At 36.1% G+C, this 16,036-nt stretch overlaps 1 protein-coding gene across 1 annotated transcript in view; it reads right to left on the bottom strand.

Moving 5' to 3' along the window:
• LOC109242220 (proteasome subunit alpha type-6) overlaps positions 1-3,057 on the bottom strand; it is a 5,902-nt gene extending 2,845 nt beyond the window's left edge. The window contains exons 1-6 of the mRNA XM_019409076.1: positions 2,807-3,057; positions 2,565-2,659; positions 1,440-1,521; positions 876-972; positions 537-595; positions 304-386 (exon numbers count right to left, since the gene is read on the bottom strand). Coding sequence (XP_019264621.1) covers positions 304-386; positions 537-595; positions 876-972; positions 1,440-1,521; positions 2,565-2,659; positions 2,807-2,882 — 492 coding nt within the window. The 5' untranslated portion in view covers positions 2,883-3,057. The remainder of the gene's footprint in view (positions 1-303; positions 387-536; positions 596-875; positions 973-1,439; positions 1,522-2,564; positions 2,660-2,806) is intronic.
• Positions 3,058-16,036: the final 12,979 nt, after the last annotated feature.

Here is a 16,036-nt window from a genome sequence, read left to right as displayed (position 1 = left end):
CCCCCAAAAAAACCCCTCCGAATACTGAATAACTTGTAAGACCAATAAAGAATAGATTAACCATGTTCTTATGAATTTGAAATCTGATCATCACTTTTCTGCCTAGATTCAACTGGCATGATGACAAACTCGAACAGCTGAATAACCATGAAAAGGAAACACGGTCACCAAAAGGCTACATATAAAAAGGTCTTACCGGTATTTTAATTTTTTTGCTTATCGAGAAGGAAAAAAAGGCTACCCATAAACAGGAACAAATTTAATCAGCTTTTATTTAGAGAAGAATATCATATTCAGTAATACCTTATGACCAAAAAAATGACCAGCAGGGTCACACTTGAAGAGCTGGGGTCCTTTCTCCTCATCAATGCCCAAAATCATAGCAACTTTGCATCGAAAAAGAAAAGCATAAAACACGGATGAGTAAAAATGCAAAAGCAGAAAATGTGTTCCCCCCTTCCTCACCGCCGACACCAACAACAAGAAAAGAGAGGGAAGAGACGCTTCACAAAGATCAAAAGGGACCAGGAACAAACCTACTCCAAGGGGTCTCATATAGGCATGCTGTGTGTAAACCTGAGACTTGTCTGCAATCCTGCAAATACATGTTCCTTAGCACATGATAAATTTATGAATTCTAGCTAATGTGTTTTAAATAGTGTCAAATCGAGAGCATTCGTAAAATTTAAGCTACTTAACTTGCTTCCTCTAATGAATCAAAATAAAGAACCCATAGCTTCAGAAATTAAAAATTAATGGAGGACAAACATATAAGATAGATGGTGTGTCAAAGCTACTTCCACCCTACCAATAACCAAAAAATGGCACTCTGGTTAAGTACCAAGAGAAGAATATAACAAAGAAAAAGGAAATACCATTTAGACAGTACATCCACTGGCATTTCATATCCATATTTAAAACGAAACTCAGCAGCTTCATTTCGAGCTTGTTGAACCAAGGTTCTCGCATCAGCTGAAATTGAAAATATGTCAAAGCACAATATGGAAACATAAGCTCAGGAAGGAGCTCTGTGATTCTATTCTCATAGTCAAAAATTGAACGTGATATGATCCATAGCTAGATAAACCTAGAATACAATAAGTGGACAATCTTTGAACCATAACTGTCTCTAGTTAGTTCATAAACCAATAGCCTTAGTAGCAAAGTGTTTTCTTTTGGCTTTTGGGTTAAGCAACAGTGCTGAAAGAGATTGATAGGCATTCCTACTGGAACGTTAAGGGAGGGAGCAAGTTCTCACATTTTTGTGAACAAACAAACACTATCACAAAAGGAAGATATAGCAATAAGTTTCCATTTACTTTCAGAAGAAAAGGTAGACAGATCTATGAAGAACCTTTGTTAACTGATAGTTTATTAACCAAAGCTTTAAATCACTATATTCCATACAGTCTCCTTGAACCCAATAAAAGAGTGCAAACCTGTCATGCCAGTAGCCAATAGTCCAAGATACTTGGTAATCGGGAACAAGTGGGATACACTGGTCTGATCCAATAGCTTGTCCTGCTCAGCCAAAATACACACAACTTCAACTCCATATTAGGTCCATATTCCCAAAATTACATGTCTACTTTCCGGAAACATCGAGTAAATATAAATTGGCTATACGAGAACAATCTACAATACCTGATTAATATATTCAAAAACTACGGATTCTTTTTCTCACAATTTCCGACAACCTTCGTTATATTATTTATCCAATATCAATTGGAAAATAAATTTAGTACTCCATCAATTACTCAACTATACCATTGATCAACTAAGCCTAAATTCCAAACTAGTCGGGCTCAATTTTATGAATCCTCCACATCTGTTCCGCTTTATTCAAGCCTGGTTCATTGGAATACTTAAAAGAAATCAACTTCTATACACTGACAGTGTAAAATATTTACAGATTCAAGTCACATAAAAAGTAATTACACGTAACTCTATTTAATAGCATTGATTGATAACCTAAAATAAATAGTAAGTAACCTGCTACAATAAGTTAATTACACTGATGGTGTAAGAGAATCATTACATTGTCAATGAATATGACTTAAATTCTACCAAAAACTCTGTCTTTATTCGAAAATTAAGAGCTCTTGAGAACTAGAGGTTCTCTAAATCTCTCAGAAGTAATTGCAAGCAACTCTATTTGATAGAGTTGATTGATAACCCAGAATAACCGGTAAGTAACCTGCTACAACAAGTTAAATTACACCAAAAGCTCATTTCTTTGAAAACTTACACCAAAAGATATCATGTTGTTAGTATACATAACTTAAATCCTACTAAAAAGAACTTGTCTTTGATAGCAAATTAGGAGTTCTCTAAATCTCTCACTTGTCCTTACACGACCATACAAGTCTCTAAACAGAATAGAAAAAATCATTACAGTGTATATAATTTAAATCCTACTAAGAATTTTGTCTTCGATCGTAAATTAGCTCTCAAATACTAAAAGTTCTCTAAATTTCTCGTGTATCCTTAAACGAACATACAAGTCTTCTCTAAACAGAACAAAAAATACTCATAACTTAAATTAACTAAAATTTCAAACTTACAGGGACTTTCTTCTGAGTAACAACACAAACGGAGTCCTTTCCACGGACGCCAATAGAGGTAATTCCGGCCGCCTTCACAGCCTTAAACGCATATTCTGTTCACAAAAAAAAAAAAAAAAAAAAAAAACTAAAAACTTTTCAAAATAACAGATAATCAATAAAATGACGATTTCACTGAAGAAAAATAATCGTATTTTGGCTATGAAATTTGAATCGAATTTAAAAAAATGAAAAATGCTTACCGACTTGAAAGAGACGACCTTCGGGAGAGAAGATCGTAATGTGACGATCGTAGCCGCCTCCACTCCCTCTACTCATTTTTAGATTGTTAGATTTACTTTTTTGTTTTTCAGTTCGATCTGATTACTTGATTCAGACTGGTTAGGGTTTTTAAGAGAAGAAGGTAGATATCGAAGTGGAGAAGAAGAGAAATCTTTGTTCCCAAGACAACTATTTTGGGTGTCTACACGAAGTTACAAAATTGCCCTTCTTTAGGCCTTGTTTGTATGATTGACTATGATCTATTTTTCAAATTGATCAAAAAATACTGCACGAAATTTAAGAAACAATTTTATATTTTTAAAATTTTTTGTCTAAAACAATTTTAAAAATATTCTACTATGATTATTTATTATCTCATTGAGGAAGAGAAAAACAAGAGGAAGAAAGGAGTTGTTGAAGTATCTATCTATACTATATTAAAAGCACGAAGGCCCTTAGCGAAATGTCGTTCGTCTTTTTTGCCCCCCTAAAAATAGTGTTCATATTGGACAAGATTGTAATTAATTATTTTTCTAATATTTAGGATTTGAAAATCAAATAAATTTATTCTTATCTGATCTATGTAGAACTCCTAATATTTAAGAGTTTGAGATTGAGTAAGATTTTACGTCAAAATTTTTTATAAATTAGTCCAAGTAATAACACCTCCCTTTTAAGTTCCTTTCACGTTAAGTTATGAATTCTAACAAGGAAATAGGACCGAAATCTATAATTATTTCTTTAAAGAGATAGTTTTATAAGGTAAAATTTTAATGAACTTTAAAATTCTAAATATTATAAATTTCTACCTAATTCAAATAAGAAAAGATTTAATAATTTTTAATTTAATTTTAAAGCTATAAATATTGGAACATATCTAATGTGAAATTAATTTATAAAGGTAAAAAAGATGAACGATATTTTGTTAAAAATAAAAATTTAAAATAAAATAATATTATTTAAAATATGTGTTTGCATTATAATATAAGACTTAACGAAAATTTGCAAGTTCTAAAATGATAGATGTTATTCGTGAATAATGTACAAACTCAAATATTTAAGTATTTAAATTATATCATTAAAACTATCTAACTAAATTCAACTTTATGTAAACTCATATTAATTAAAACTTCAAATGTAAAAGGAACTTTCCACGTTATAAATGCTTGGATAAAATTATTGCTAAATTTAAATATTTAAAGCTTAGATGAGCTAATATAAATTTGAATCAACAAAAAAATATTTCCTTTAAGGTTGGGAGAAAATAATTAATGTCTAAATTAATTAACTAATTAGCAATTAAAAGTATCCAATTCAATTTATTTCCAAATTAATTAAATAAGTAAAAATTATTTTTCAAGTTGAAAAACTACTAGGCTACATAAAATTGTTTTTATAAGAAGAGCATTGGTAGTTAACGATGTAAAAATAAAACAAAATAATTATTCTATAGTATTAAAAGTCAAATTGGTAAAAATATAAAGTTAAATCAATAATAATAAAACAGTAGTAGATAAAATGTATTCTTAAATGAATGAATTGGTATTAATTTTTTTGTTTCTTTTCACGTTCATTTCAACACATGATAGCTCTCTATATTTTTTTTATATTAAATTATTTTGGTAAAATATTAAGGCAACATTAGTAATTTAGACTTTGCATCATTAATTACCTATCGATTTTTTTTTATTTTCAAATCTCTAAAATACCAAACGATTTAACTTTTTAATTTATATTTTTAAAAGATTTTTTTTGATTTATTCGTTTTCAGTATTAGGTAAAAGAAAATAAGTTTAAACTCACAATAAGGCATCTAAGGACTTTTGTGGAGCAAGCTTTTTTCCATTGAGTTAGCTAAATGAGATTAGCATTCATTATTTTCAAGAACTTATCCTTTTTAAAATTTTATTTTTATACGTGATTTTTAAAATTGTGTATCCCTTAACATAAATACACGCGCAAAGCGCGTACTCTAAGACTAGTAATGTGTAAAAATAGCACGGTCTAGCCAGTTTTCGAACTAGTCATTCAAAAATAGCCAGCTATTACCAAGTCAATGAAAAATAGCCACTATTTTGCTGCAACAAAGACCGGTCCAGCATAATATACTGGAGTTCGGTGCACCTGTGTATGAACTTCCAGCATATTATGCTGGAACTCCAACACACGGAAAGTTCCAGCATAATATACTGGAGATTCGAGCACTTGTGTATGAACTTCCAGCATATTATACTGGACCGGTATACTTGTTGGAACTCCAGTATATTATGCTGGAGTTCTAGTGTACTTATGTTGTAACTCCATCATATTATGCTGGAGTTCTAGCATACTTATCCTGGAACTCCAGTATAATATATTGGAGTTCAAGTATACTTATGCTGGAACTCCAGCTGGCGTATTTTCCAGGTTTTGAACAGTGTTTTCGCTCAGATTTACCTTTACATGAAAAGTGGCTAAATTTTGATTACTTTTGAAACTGGGCTATTTTTGAACGACCACTTGTAAATCTGGCTATTTTTGAATTTCTCCTGTATAATGTGCTAGGGGTGGCAATTTGAGCCCAAACCCATATCCAACTCGTCCATAGATTAATGTGTTGTGCTACAAATATTTTAGCTCATGGGTCTATTTGGGCTAAGCCCAAGTTAAGCCATCGTTTTTTATAACCCATTCTGACCCATGAAGTAGCCCAAATACAACCCATAAATCTCACCCGAAACAAAGGAAGTTCAACCCAGCTTATTTAGAAATTTACTTAGTTGCCTCATCATTAGTTTTTGTATCTAAGTTTAAAAATGAGAATCATGGCATTTAAGTTTTAATGTAAATATGAATAATTTTGTAATTGAGTTGTGGTGGAATTTTTTTTTTTAGAAATATCATAAAAGATATTTTTCAACTTACAAATTTTAAATACTAATTTGTTATTTAAGAAAATATATTTTGATTCTCAAAATGAGTAGTATTTATTTACCTTTTATACATAGGTGTATAACAGGTAAAAGTCTTTGTTTATGCAAGATGAACATGATTCTAAAGCATGGATCAAGTTGGACGGGTTGGGTTATGACCCATTGTTTAGCCCATCTTGACTCAGCCCATCTTAGCCCAAGTACACTTTGTGCTGTGTTAGGCAATGACCTATTTATTGACCTAACCCATCTTGACCCGCTCAAATTCAGCTCAACCCGCCCATTTGCCACCCCTAAATGTGACTAAGAATTTATTTTTACTTATATATACTACTTTTTAAACTTATTTACCTTCAATATTGAAGTTTTAACTTGATTACAAGTTAAAATAAAATTTACCATTTATATACAAAATAATATATTAGACTCCACTTTTACCCATTTCCTTCACTTTTTTCCTTTCCCATTACACAAAACTAGTAATTGTACTCGCGCAATGCGTAGTCAATATTAATTAAATTAAATAGTGATCGGGCTTGTTAATTAGATCGTATTGGTTTAGTAAATTTCAATTGTCATCTTATTTGTCAATGTGATATACTAATAATAGAATCGCTATTAAATTAAAGGGACTTATATAGCCACTGGATAAATTTTTTTGTATATTTTTTAATTATATTATCCAATATTTACTATTTTCTCATTGTTAATAGTAGTTGTACCCGCGCGATGCGCGGTCAATATTAGAAAATATTAATTAAATTAAATTATGATCGGGATTGTTAATTAGATCGTATTGGTTTAGTAAATTTCAATTGTCATCTTATTTATCAATGTGATATACCAATAATAGAATCGCTATTAAAGTAAAGGGACTTATATAGTTATTGAATAATTTTTTTTATATATTTTTCTTTATTCTATTATCCAATGTTTACTATTTTCGCATTGTTAATAGAAATTTTTATTTTTTGTAATTTTAGTTTTATATTTTAAACTAATTAAAAACTACAACTTGAAATTATTTTTCAATTTGAATGGACAGTTTATTTTATTAATTTTCATTTTTTATTAAAAAATATTTTAATTTAATATTTTATAGATATTTAAAAGTCAAAACAATAACCAATAACTAATTATTAACTATATATGCCATGTTGCTTTTTTTAGGCTGCTCTTGGCTTAAGGAGGTGGTTTTTTCCTCTCTTTTTAATAATATATAGATATATAGATATCATGTTGTTCTCAATAATATTATTTGAAAATTGATGAATAAATTCTCTATTAAATTAATGAGACTTTTATAGGCATCGAATAACTTTTTGTGTTCTGTGTTTTTTTAATTATATTATCCCATATTTAGTATATTGCATTATTAATAGAAACTTTTATTAGCATATTACTTTATTTAAATTTTTGTATGTTTTTTTTTGTTAAACTGAAAATTTTATTTAACCAAGTGTGAATATGTACAACCACCCGCTCATTGGACTCTAGAGACGGGTCTCATAAAAATAACCTATCCTTCGTATTCACTTAAGTTCCAAAGTTGGAACTCAGACTCTGTGCTAACATATCTATTTATCATATCTAGATTTCCCTCCATTTATAGTGTCTTTCTCCCTTAATGTGCAATTGCAAGAAAATTTCTCTAACTCTATCCCTATTCTCTTTTCTTGCATTTTGAAATCTTCTAAGGTTTCTTTCCATCCATATATAGTATACTATTGCTGCGAAAGCACTCCTCAATATCTTCCATTGTATGCTCCTGCTTGTAACGACCCGACAGGTCGTTTTGAGCTCTAGCGCGTCGGTTGGCGGTTTGAGGTCATGAGCAGCTTCACTTCAGTTATTATGAATTGTATGTATGGTCATAATCGAAATTCGGGAAGTTTGGATTGGATTTGGAAAGGAAATTCTCATTTCAAGAGCCTTAAGTTGGAAGAATTGACTAAGATTAGATTTTTTAGTAAACGACCTCGGAATCGGGATTTGAAGGTTCCGGCAGGTTCGTATGATGATTTTGGACTTGGGCATGTGTTCGGATAAGGTTTTGGATGACCCCGGAGCGTTTCGGCGCCTATTGTGGAAATTAGCATTTTTGGGCGAATTTATAAATTTGGGATGCATTTCAGTGTTAACGATGTCCGTTTGGGATTCTAAGCCTGGGAATAGCTCCGTATGGTGATTCTGGTATTGGGAGCGCGATCGGAAGTGGATTTTGGAGGTCCGTAGGTCATTTTGGAGTCATTTGGCTGAAGTTAGAAATTTGAAGGTTTTTGAGAAGTTTGACCGCAAGTGCTTTTTGATATCGGGGTCGGATTCCGATTTCGGAAGTTGGAGTAGGTCCGTAATGTCGAATATGACTTGTCTGCAAAATTTGAGGTCAATCGGACATGATTTGATAGGTTTCGGCATCGAATGTAGAAGTTTAAAATTCTAAAGTTCATTAAGCTTGAACTGGAGCGCGATTCATGATTTTAGCGTTGTTTGATGTGATTTGAGGCCTCGAGCAGGTCCGTGTTATGTTATGGGACTCGTCGGTGTGATTGGATGGGGGCTCGGTGGTCTCGGGTGTGGTTCGGGGTGGTTTCGGGGTAATTCTGGTTAAAAAGCTGCTGTTGGTTTGCTGTATATGGTTTCCTTCTTCGCGGACGCGAAGGAGTTCCGCGTTCGCAAAGAGGAAGGTTGAAGGCTGCTGGATTTGGCCTTCGTGAACACGAAGTGGAGGTTGCGAACGCGAAGGGGTTGGTTGAATTGACTACGCGAACATGAATGGTCAATCGCGAACGCGTAGAATGAAGGAGGGAAGCTGGGCCTGAGGACGTTGGCCTACGCGAACGCGAGGCCTGGAACGCGAACGTGGAGGGTCTGGGTAGCTGGCCTTCGCGGACACGATCATCAGACCACGAACGCGGAGAAGGAATTTGTGGCTGAAGCAGGTTGTGCTTCACGAACGCGACGGCGATGCCGCGTTCGCGAAGAAGGGCGGATCTAGGCTGGGCAGAATGTTTTAAAAAGTGGGGTTGAGTTCATTTCACCCATTTTTCACTCGGCTTGGGCGATTTTTGGAGCTTTTGAAGAGGGGGTTTCATCATATATCATGAGGTAAGTGATTTCTACTAGTTCTGAGTTAGATACGTGGTTTGTATGAGGATTTAAACATGAAAAATTAGTAGAAATTTTGGGTTTTGGGTAGAAGCCCTAGAAATTGATATTTTAGATTTTACCACGAATTTGGGCATGAAATTAAGAGTAAATTATATATTTGAGTTTGTGAGGTTATGGGTAAACTTTATCTTCGAATAATTTCGGAATCCGGGCATGTGGGCCCGAGGGCGATTTTGTTAACTTTTCGAGCGGAGTTGGGAATTTACATAAATTGAATTGTTATAAGTATTAGGGTATATTTTCATTGGTTTTCCCATTATTTGGCTAGTTTTGGAGCGTGGTGCATCGATTTGAGTCGTCGGAAGGGCTTGGGAAGTCGGTTATGAAACTTCGGAGCGAGTTGAGTCTCCTTTCTAACCTTGTAAGAGGGAATTGTCCCCATAGGTGAATTAATTGGATATGTGCTTCTATTTGTGGGGGCTACGTACGCACGAGGTGACGAGAGTCCGTGCGTAGCTACTATTAGGCCTATGTCCGGGTAGTCCTAGGTTACATCATGCTTTGTTAATACTGTTGTTGATTGATGTTATTGTTGCCTTGAGAAGAAATAGGAATGAGGATACGTAATAATTGTGTTAAAAGGTATTTTAATTGAGGAATTTAAGAATTTAAGTGTTACCATTAAACTTAGTACTTTAAAAAGGTTAGGGAAAATTACCTTAAAAGCTTCACGTTAAATTGTCTCTATTTTCGAAAAGGGATTTTGATTTGTTAAATAAATCTATATTTGACCGTGTCGCATGTATGATTCGCGAGCGGGAAATTCCTTAAATCTAAAATTTGACCGTGTCGCACGTATGATTTGCGGCGGGGTATTTACTTCTATTACTCTCATGGGAGCGGGTCGATCGCCTCGGCAGGTAAATAGATGCATCTATGGTTCGCGTAGTTCGACCCTCGGCAGTGCACAGTTTACTTTTTATGTTGGATCGGGCCGTACGCCTCGGCATTTCCTATATATATACCTATGTATTATACTCATGGAATCGTGCGTAACACTTGGCCAGAAGCCGGTCTATATGAGTGATTTTTCCCTGAATTGAATCCTGATAATTTCCTTGACGAGAACCACTATAATTGTACATATATGCTCCGGTTACGGAGGGAACTTGTTAGCTGAGAACTTGAGTAAAAATCATGAAGGAGGGGGATGGTATTATTGTGTTTTATACCTGTTTGTTTCATATATTCGCCATGTTTCATACTTATTCACTTCCTTACTGTAATGATGTTATTGGACCATTAGTAAGTGTCGAAGTCGACCTCTCGTCTCTACTTCTTCGAGATTAGACGGGATACTTACTGAGTACACATTGTTTTTGTACTCATGCTACACTTGTTGTGCATTTTTGTTGCACGGGCACATGTACCTCTAGTGGCCTAATAGGCGTAGCAGCATGGATGATACAGAGACATGGGTGAGCTGCATCTTTAGAGCCGACCCGCAGCCAGCAGAGTCTCTTTCAGTGTATTATATTTACTTTCTGTCCAAGTTTGTATTCCGGACAGTTATTGTACTTCTTTTGATTTCCTAGTGATTGCTCATGCACTTGTGACACCGGGTCCTGGGGTGATTATGGGATATTAGCATTGAAAGTTGGAAATACTTTTATCTATTCTGTGAAGAATACTTTTTACTAGTTAAATTAAAGGAAATTTATGGTTTCAAAAATATTAAAATGACTTCAATTAATTATTAAATGTTGGCTTGCCTGACCGAGGTGTCCGGCGCCATCACGGCCTTTAATGGATTTTGGGTCGTGACAACATGGTATCAGAGCACTAGGTTCCCTTAGGTCTCACAAGTCATGGGCTATTCTAGTACAGTCTTGCGGATCGGTATGGAGATGTCTGTACTTATCTTCGAGAGGCTACAGGGCTGTTAGAAGCACTTCATTCTTGATTCCTCATCGTGCAGTTTGATTCCTTTGAGGCTTATGCCCTTGTTTCCTTCCTACTGAATCTTATGTGACGCGAAGCGCTTATTATAAATCAGGAATTGAGCAATTTTAATGGTACTACATGTCACGCCCCGAACCTGAGCTTGGACGTAACACGGCACTCGGTGCCTGACTACATGTGACTGAGCGAACCAACTGGCTGGCTGAATCAACATGTGATATCATAACATACTGAATGCGGAAAATAAACTAACACATGCTGAAATACTGAAAGTCTGGATGATATAAATCAAAGTGTGGAAATACTAAAACAAGTCTGGAACATAAATGTAGCCAACATTGCTTAACATGAAAAGCCTGAGACTTTGTCTAACTGTTACTCTAGTCTATGAAGCCTCTTATTTGTACTGAAAACACTGACTGTCTGAAAATATTGAAGATTGTAGTAATGATAATGCCTCGAAAGAACTGGGGATCACCAAATAGCTGGTACGAGAATCCTAGCGCTCTGAATCATCAACCTGTAAATCATTACCAGCATCGTGAGATACAGGCCCCGAGCAAAAGGGACGTCAGTACATTTGAATTGCACTGGTATGTAAAGCAACTAAAAGAAAGAATAATAAATGCTAAAACTGAAATCAAGATGATAACTGAGAATTTATAATTGATAACTGAAATGATAACTATTGAAACTAAAACTGAAATGATAACTGGTAACTGATAACTTAACTGATAACTGATAACTGATAACTGATAACTGAACCGATAACTGGTAACTAAAATGATAACTGATAACTGAATGATAAAGGAAGTAAGGATATGAATACTCCATCTTCTGAATGATGAACCACTTATTTATCTGAATAAATAAGCTGCGGCCTCAGGCCCAATATATATGTGCACAAACTGCAGCATCGGGCCCAAGTATACGTATACATAACTGCGACCTCAGGTCCAAAATGCATAAAGCATAAACTGCGGCCTCAGGCCCAAAGATGCATAAAGCATAAACTGCGGCCTCAAGCCCAAATACAGGTGTTCGACATTCAGGAACTGAGAATCAAACTGCAATACACGATAATGAAATACTGAATCACACTGAGTTACATGATATTGGAATACTGGATCACACTGAGTTACATAATACTGGAATACTGGATCACACTGAGTTACATAATACTGGAATACTGGATAACACTGAGTTACATAATACTGGAATACTGGATAACACTGAGTTACATAATACTGGAATACTGAATGGGACTAGACTGAGACATGCATTCTTGAACTGATTATGAACACTGAAACTTCAGCTGTTTATGGCATACCGAGTAATCTATACTAAGACTCGGGGGCATCAAACCCAAGTCTATATTGAATACGCATTGAGCTCACAACATTCAAAATGAAAGTGGTGAACGAGTTATGAAGCTAGAGAATAGAAGTTCTACAACTATTCAAGAAACTAGGCTTAACTATATTTCTGAGGCAATTGGTAACGTCGTATAAGAAACGTAGTGTAGAGAGAATCATTAAAATTCCCAAACATAGAGAGTTAGCCTCACATACCTTAACTTCCTGCTCTTGACATAATACAACGTTCGACAACCCTTTCACCTTTAATCTATATCAATACAAGTCAAAGGGATTCCAAATTAGCAACAATAGTCATGTTTTGGTCACTTAGGCATTTTATCAAACACTCGGTGGCATAAAGCTTCATAGCCCTTATTATTGGTGTCTCTACACCCAATAACTCATTCTCTTGCTCCTAGATAAATTCTAAAGTCTCAAATGGTTATAATCAACATTATTCTTTATCACCCATAAGGTAATCAACACCCATAACCAATAATAACCAATCAACAACACAAACCTATCACCGTTCATGCTTTTCTATCAAGCCCATCAACTCATATCTCATGAACTAGAGTCTATAATCATTAATTCAATGATAGAATCAATTAGAGGGTGAAGATATTACCTTTTTGACGTTCATCTTCTTGAATTCGAGTTCTAGGGTTTCTTCTCTCAACAATGGTATCCCAATCGAATATCTAATGATATGGAGGGTTTACCCATGTTAATAAGATGTTGGAAAATTGAAATTAACTTAGAATCACCACTAGAACTTACCTTGGGTGGTGGAAGGACCCTTAAGGAGTTAGGTTTTTGAGAGTTTTCCTTTCTAGAGCAAGTTTTTATGTTTTGGGACTGTGGGGGACGAAATAAGGCTAAAAAAATGACTTCCCAAGTCGCCCACCGCGTCCCAATAGGTGCGACCGCGGTCCCGATGCGGTAAATCGCTGGGACACTGCCTCACCACCACGGTCGCGGTAAAAACGCGGCAGGAACGTGGTGGTTACACACCATTCTGTAAAATGGGCATAACTTTTTGCACAAAGCTCCGTTTGGGATCCACAATATATCATTGGAAATCTATTTCAATGGACTACAACTTTCATGCTTTGAATTTTTCCAAATTACTTATACATTTTCCCTAAACCTTGCTGGAAGACAAACCTTCTGCAAGCTTAGTCGATTTTGTCAAATCTTATGCACCTCACTTCCCATCTTGGTTTTGAAACTACTATTTTCACTCATAATCATCCCGGTAGGACTTCATATGTCCAAAATATAATCTTACTACTCCTTTAACTCATTCATACCTAATCCGAATGTACGGGATGTTACACTACAGATGCGGTGCGGGATGTTTCTCCTGGCATTGTTGGTTGGGCTATTGTCGTCGCCTTGCGGAAGGATATTACGTCATTTTAGCTCGGTAACTGCACTTTTGAGAGCTTGAGGCTATGCGCAGGTTCCTATGATGCATTGGTTATCGTACAATGTTGATGTGATGGCAGGATACTTGCCCATATGTCGGGATAGGGAATGACTCGAAAGGAGATCTACTCAGTGCATGATTCAGAGATTCAGTATTTTATCCCCGGCGGAGGAATGGAAATCGAACTATAAATGATCAGGTTTAGGCTGATAGAGTAACGAGACTTGGTGTTTCCAAGTGCGGTGGAATTTTTATCTACGACGTGGTGTCTTTGTCCTCGATTGAATGTATTAAGTTCGCCGGTGTTATGATCTTCTACAAATTCGCCTTTGGGGCAGGATATTGTGAGATAGTATTGGAGAAGCGGCTGTCAGAGATCGCAGGGTGCGGTGGTTATGGATTAAATGGGTATTTCTAATGCTGACAGCTCGAGAAGGAGGATCTTTGGAAAGGGTTGAATTTAGTAGCGATCTATCGGTTCAAGTGCTACAGAGATAGATATTGATATAAGGCAACAACTGGGCAGCAAAGGATGAGGAAGGACATGTGGGAAATGTTACGCGGTGGTTAAGTTTCTCGAAGGCCAGGTGTAAGAAGCGAAAGTCGAGTAGTTGCTTAAAGGAGTGAGTTTGACCAAAAGTGTGTGAGTGGTAGGGTAACATATGGGTTCAATGGCAGGATAACTACACACCTTAAGGAAAGTTTGAAATGATTTGGGAATTTTAGTGGACGATGATTGGGTCTAGGGGATTAATTTGAAATATTGGCTAGTATACGGCGGGAGGTTAGATGTGACAGAAAAGAGTTGCTGGATATGAAGAAGGATATAACATGACTTTGGATTTGGAGGTATTATCGCACACTTAGTTGATGTCCATAAGAAGTGAACGGACTAGTACAGCTGGTGGATGAGCACGGGCTCAGGATGGTTACTGATTTTGTAGCAATTGTACCCAGTGCAGCGACGAAGGAAGAGTCCTGGTGGGTTCCAGGTTTATGCAATGGTAGCTTCAAGCTAAGTGGGAGAGTCCTACCGCCTACGATTGGGTTGCATGGTTATCTTCTTGTGAGGTTTCAGGTTATCGGCGTATTGGTAAATTATTTCAGCTAAGGGAAAAGAACATATGTGGTAATTTGAGCAAGGGAATTGATAAAGGTGTGCTATAGTTGGCCTTGTTGACTCATGTTCAAGCTTTGGGAAGATCCAGAATTTATGCTTCGTACAGAGGTGATTTACAAGGGAAGTGATTCAGTCGGGTGCTTCATTGAGATGGGTGTTCATGTGCCAGCGAAGCCTTGGAGTTGATTATATTCGGACCAAGCCAGATGGGTGACTCTCAACAACGGTCCTAGTGAATTCAAAGGTTAAAAAATGCGGTGCCTAAGGATCCAAGCCCGCAGTATGGTTAAAAATCGAGCTTTTATAGCAGATTATGATAAGAGGCTCGGAATGTTCTATGATGTTTTCGACTTGCAGTGTAGCATTGGGAGGAAAAAGAGGAAAAAGACTTCGGATTCATAGAGGAATTATTAGAATGGGTGTATCGGTTGAATATGTGAATGTCCGTGCAAGGAGGGTATGAAATAGTTCATGGGTTTGGAGACAATGTGGTCTCATGGAATGGGGCCACTCAAGGTGAGTGCGGATTTAGGTTGGTGATGTAAGGAATGGAGCTATTATTATCTCTAAGGCAAGTTAAAGATGAAGTAGAAGAAGTTAGATTTGTTAGCCATGGTTGAATTGGCATAGTGGTGGCGGTACGTGCGAGGCTCGACGACCGCCCTAATTGATTTATTTGGAAGTATTCAGGTATTATGGCCTATTATGTGTAGGCGGATCCTGGAAGGGATATGGTGGTTTAGACCACTAGTTGAGGATTTGAATGTTCTACGGTTATGAGAATTCACTCGCGTGTTGCTATGGCTCTCTTGAAATGATATGAGTAAAAGGTTTCTATGTGATGAAGTGTTTACCCTATCAGTGGTTCAGGAGTTATGATGAAATTCTTGTACTATCGCATATTGGCCTATTAGGTATAACAAGCGGTATAAAATTTGAAAGTGAGGATCAAGGTTGCGGTTCGGTGTGTCACGAGCTTGGATGAGCAGGAAAGGGATTTGAGTGTTTAGAGTAAGCTGGTATTGTCTTCAACATCACCTGAGATCGGTGTTTTGAGAAAGGGGCCTTGCATCCTGGTTATAGATTCTTGATTTGCTTTGCAGCTAGGGTGACCGGTGGTATGGATGTGCAAACTTGTTAACTAGTGCGGGAGATCGTGAAGCGTACCCTACGAGGAGATTGTATAAGTGTGACATGTAGTCACCTGATTGATTGAAGATTTAAACCAAGTGTTAAAATAATGGTAATATCACTAGTTTGAGAATTTATGCCTGGAGGGCGCTTGGTTCATTTGGTTGTGGACTGTGGAAGGTTGT

This window comes from Nicotiana attenuata, unplaced genomic scaffold (genome assembly GCF_001879085.1).
Source record: "Nicotiana attenuata strain UT unplaced genomic scaffold, NIATTr2, whole genome shotgun sequence".
NCBI classification, from domain to species: domain Eukaryota; kingdom Viridiplantae; phylum Streptophyta; class Magnoliopsida; order Solanales; family Solanaceae; genus Nicotiana; species Nicotiana attenuata.
Note: the sequence above shows the minus strand (reverse complement) of the source record. Positions and strands in the feature narration are given on the sequence as shown.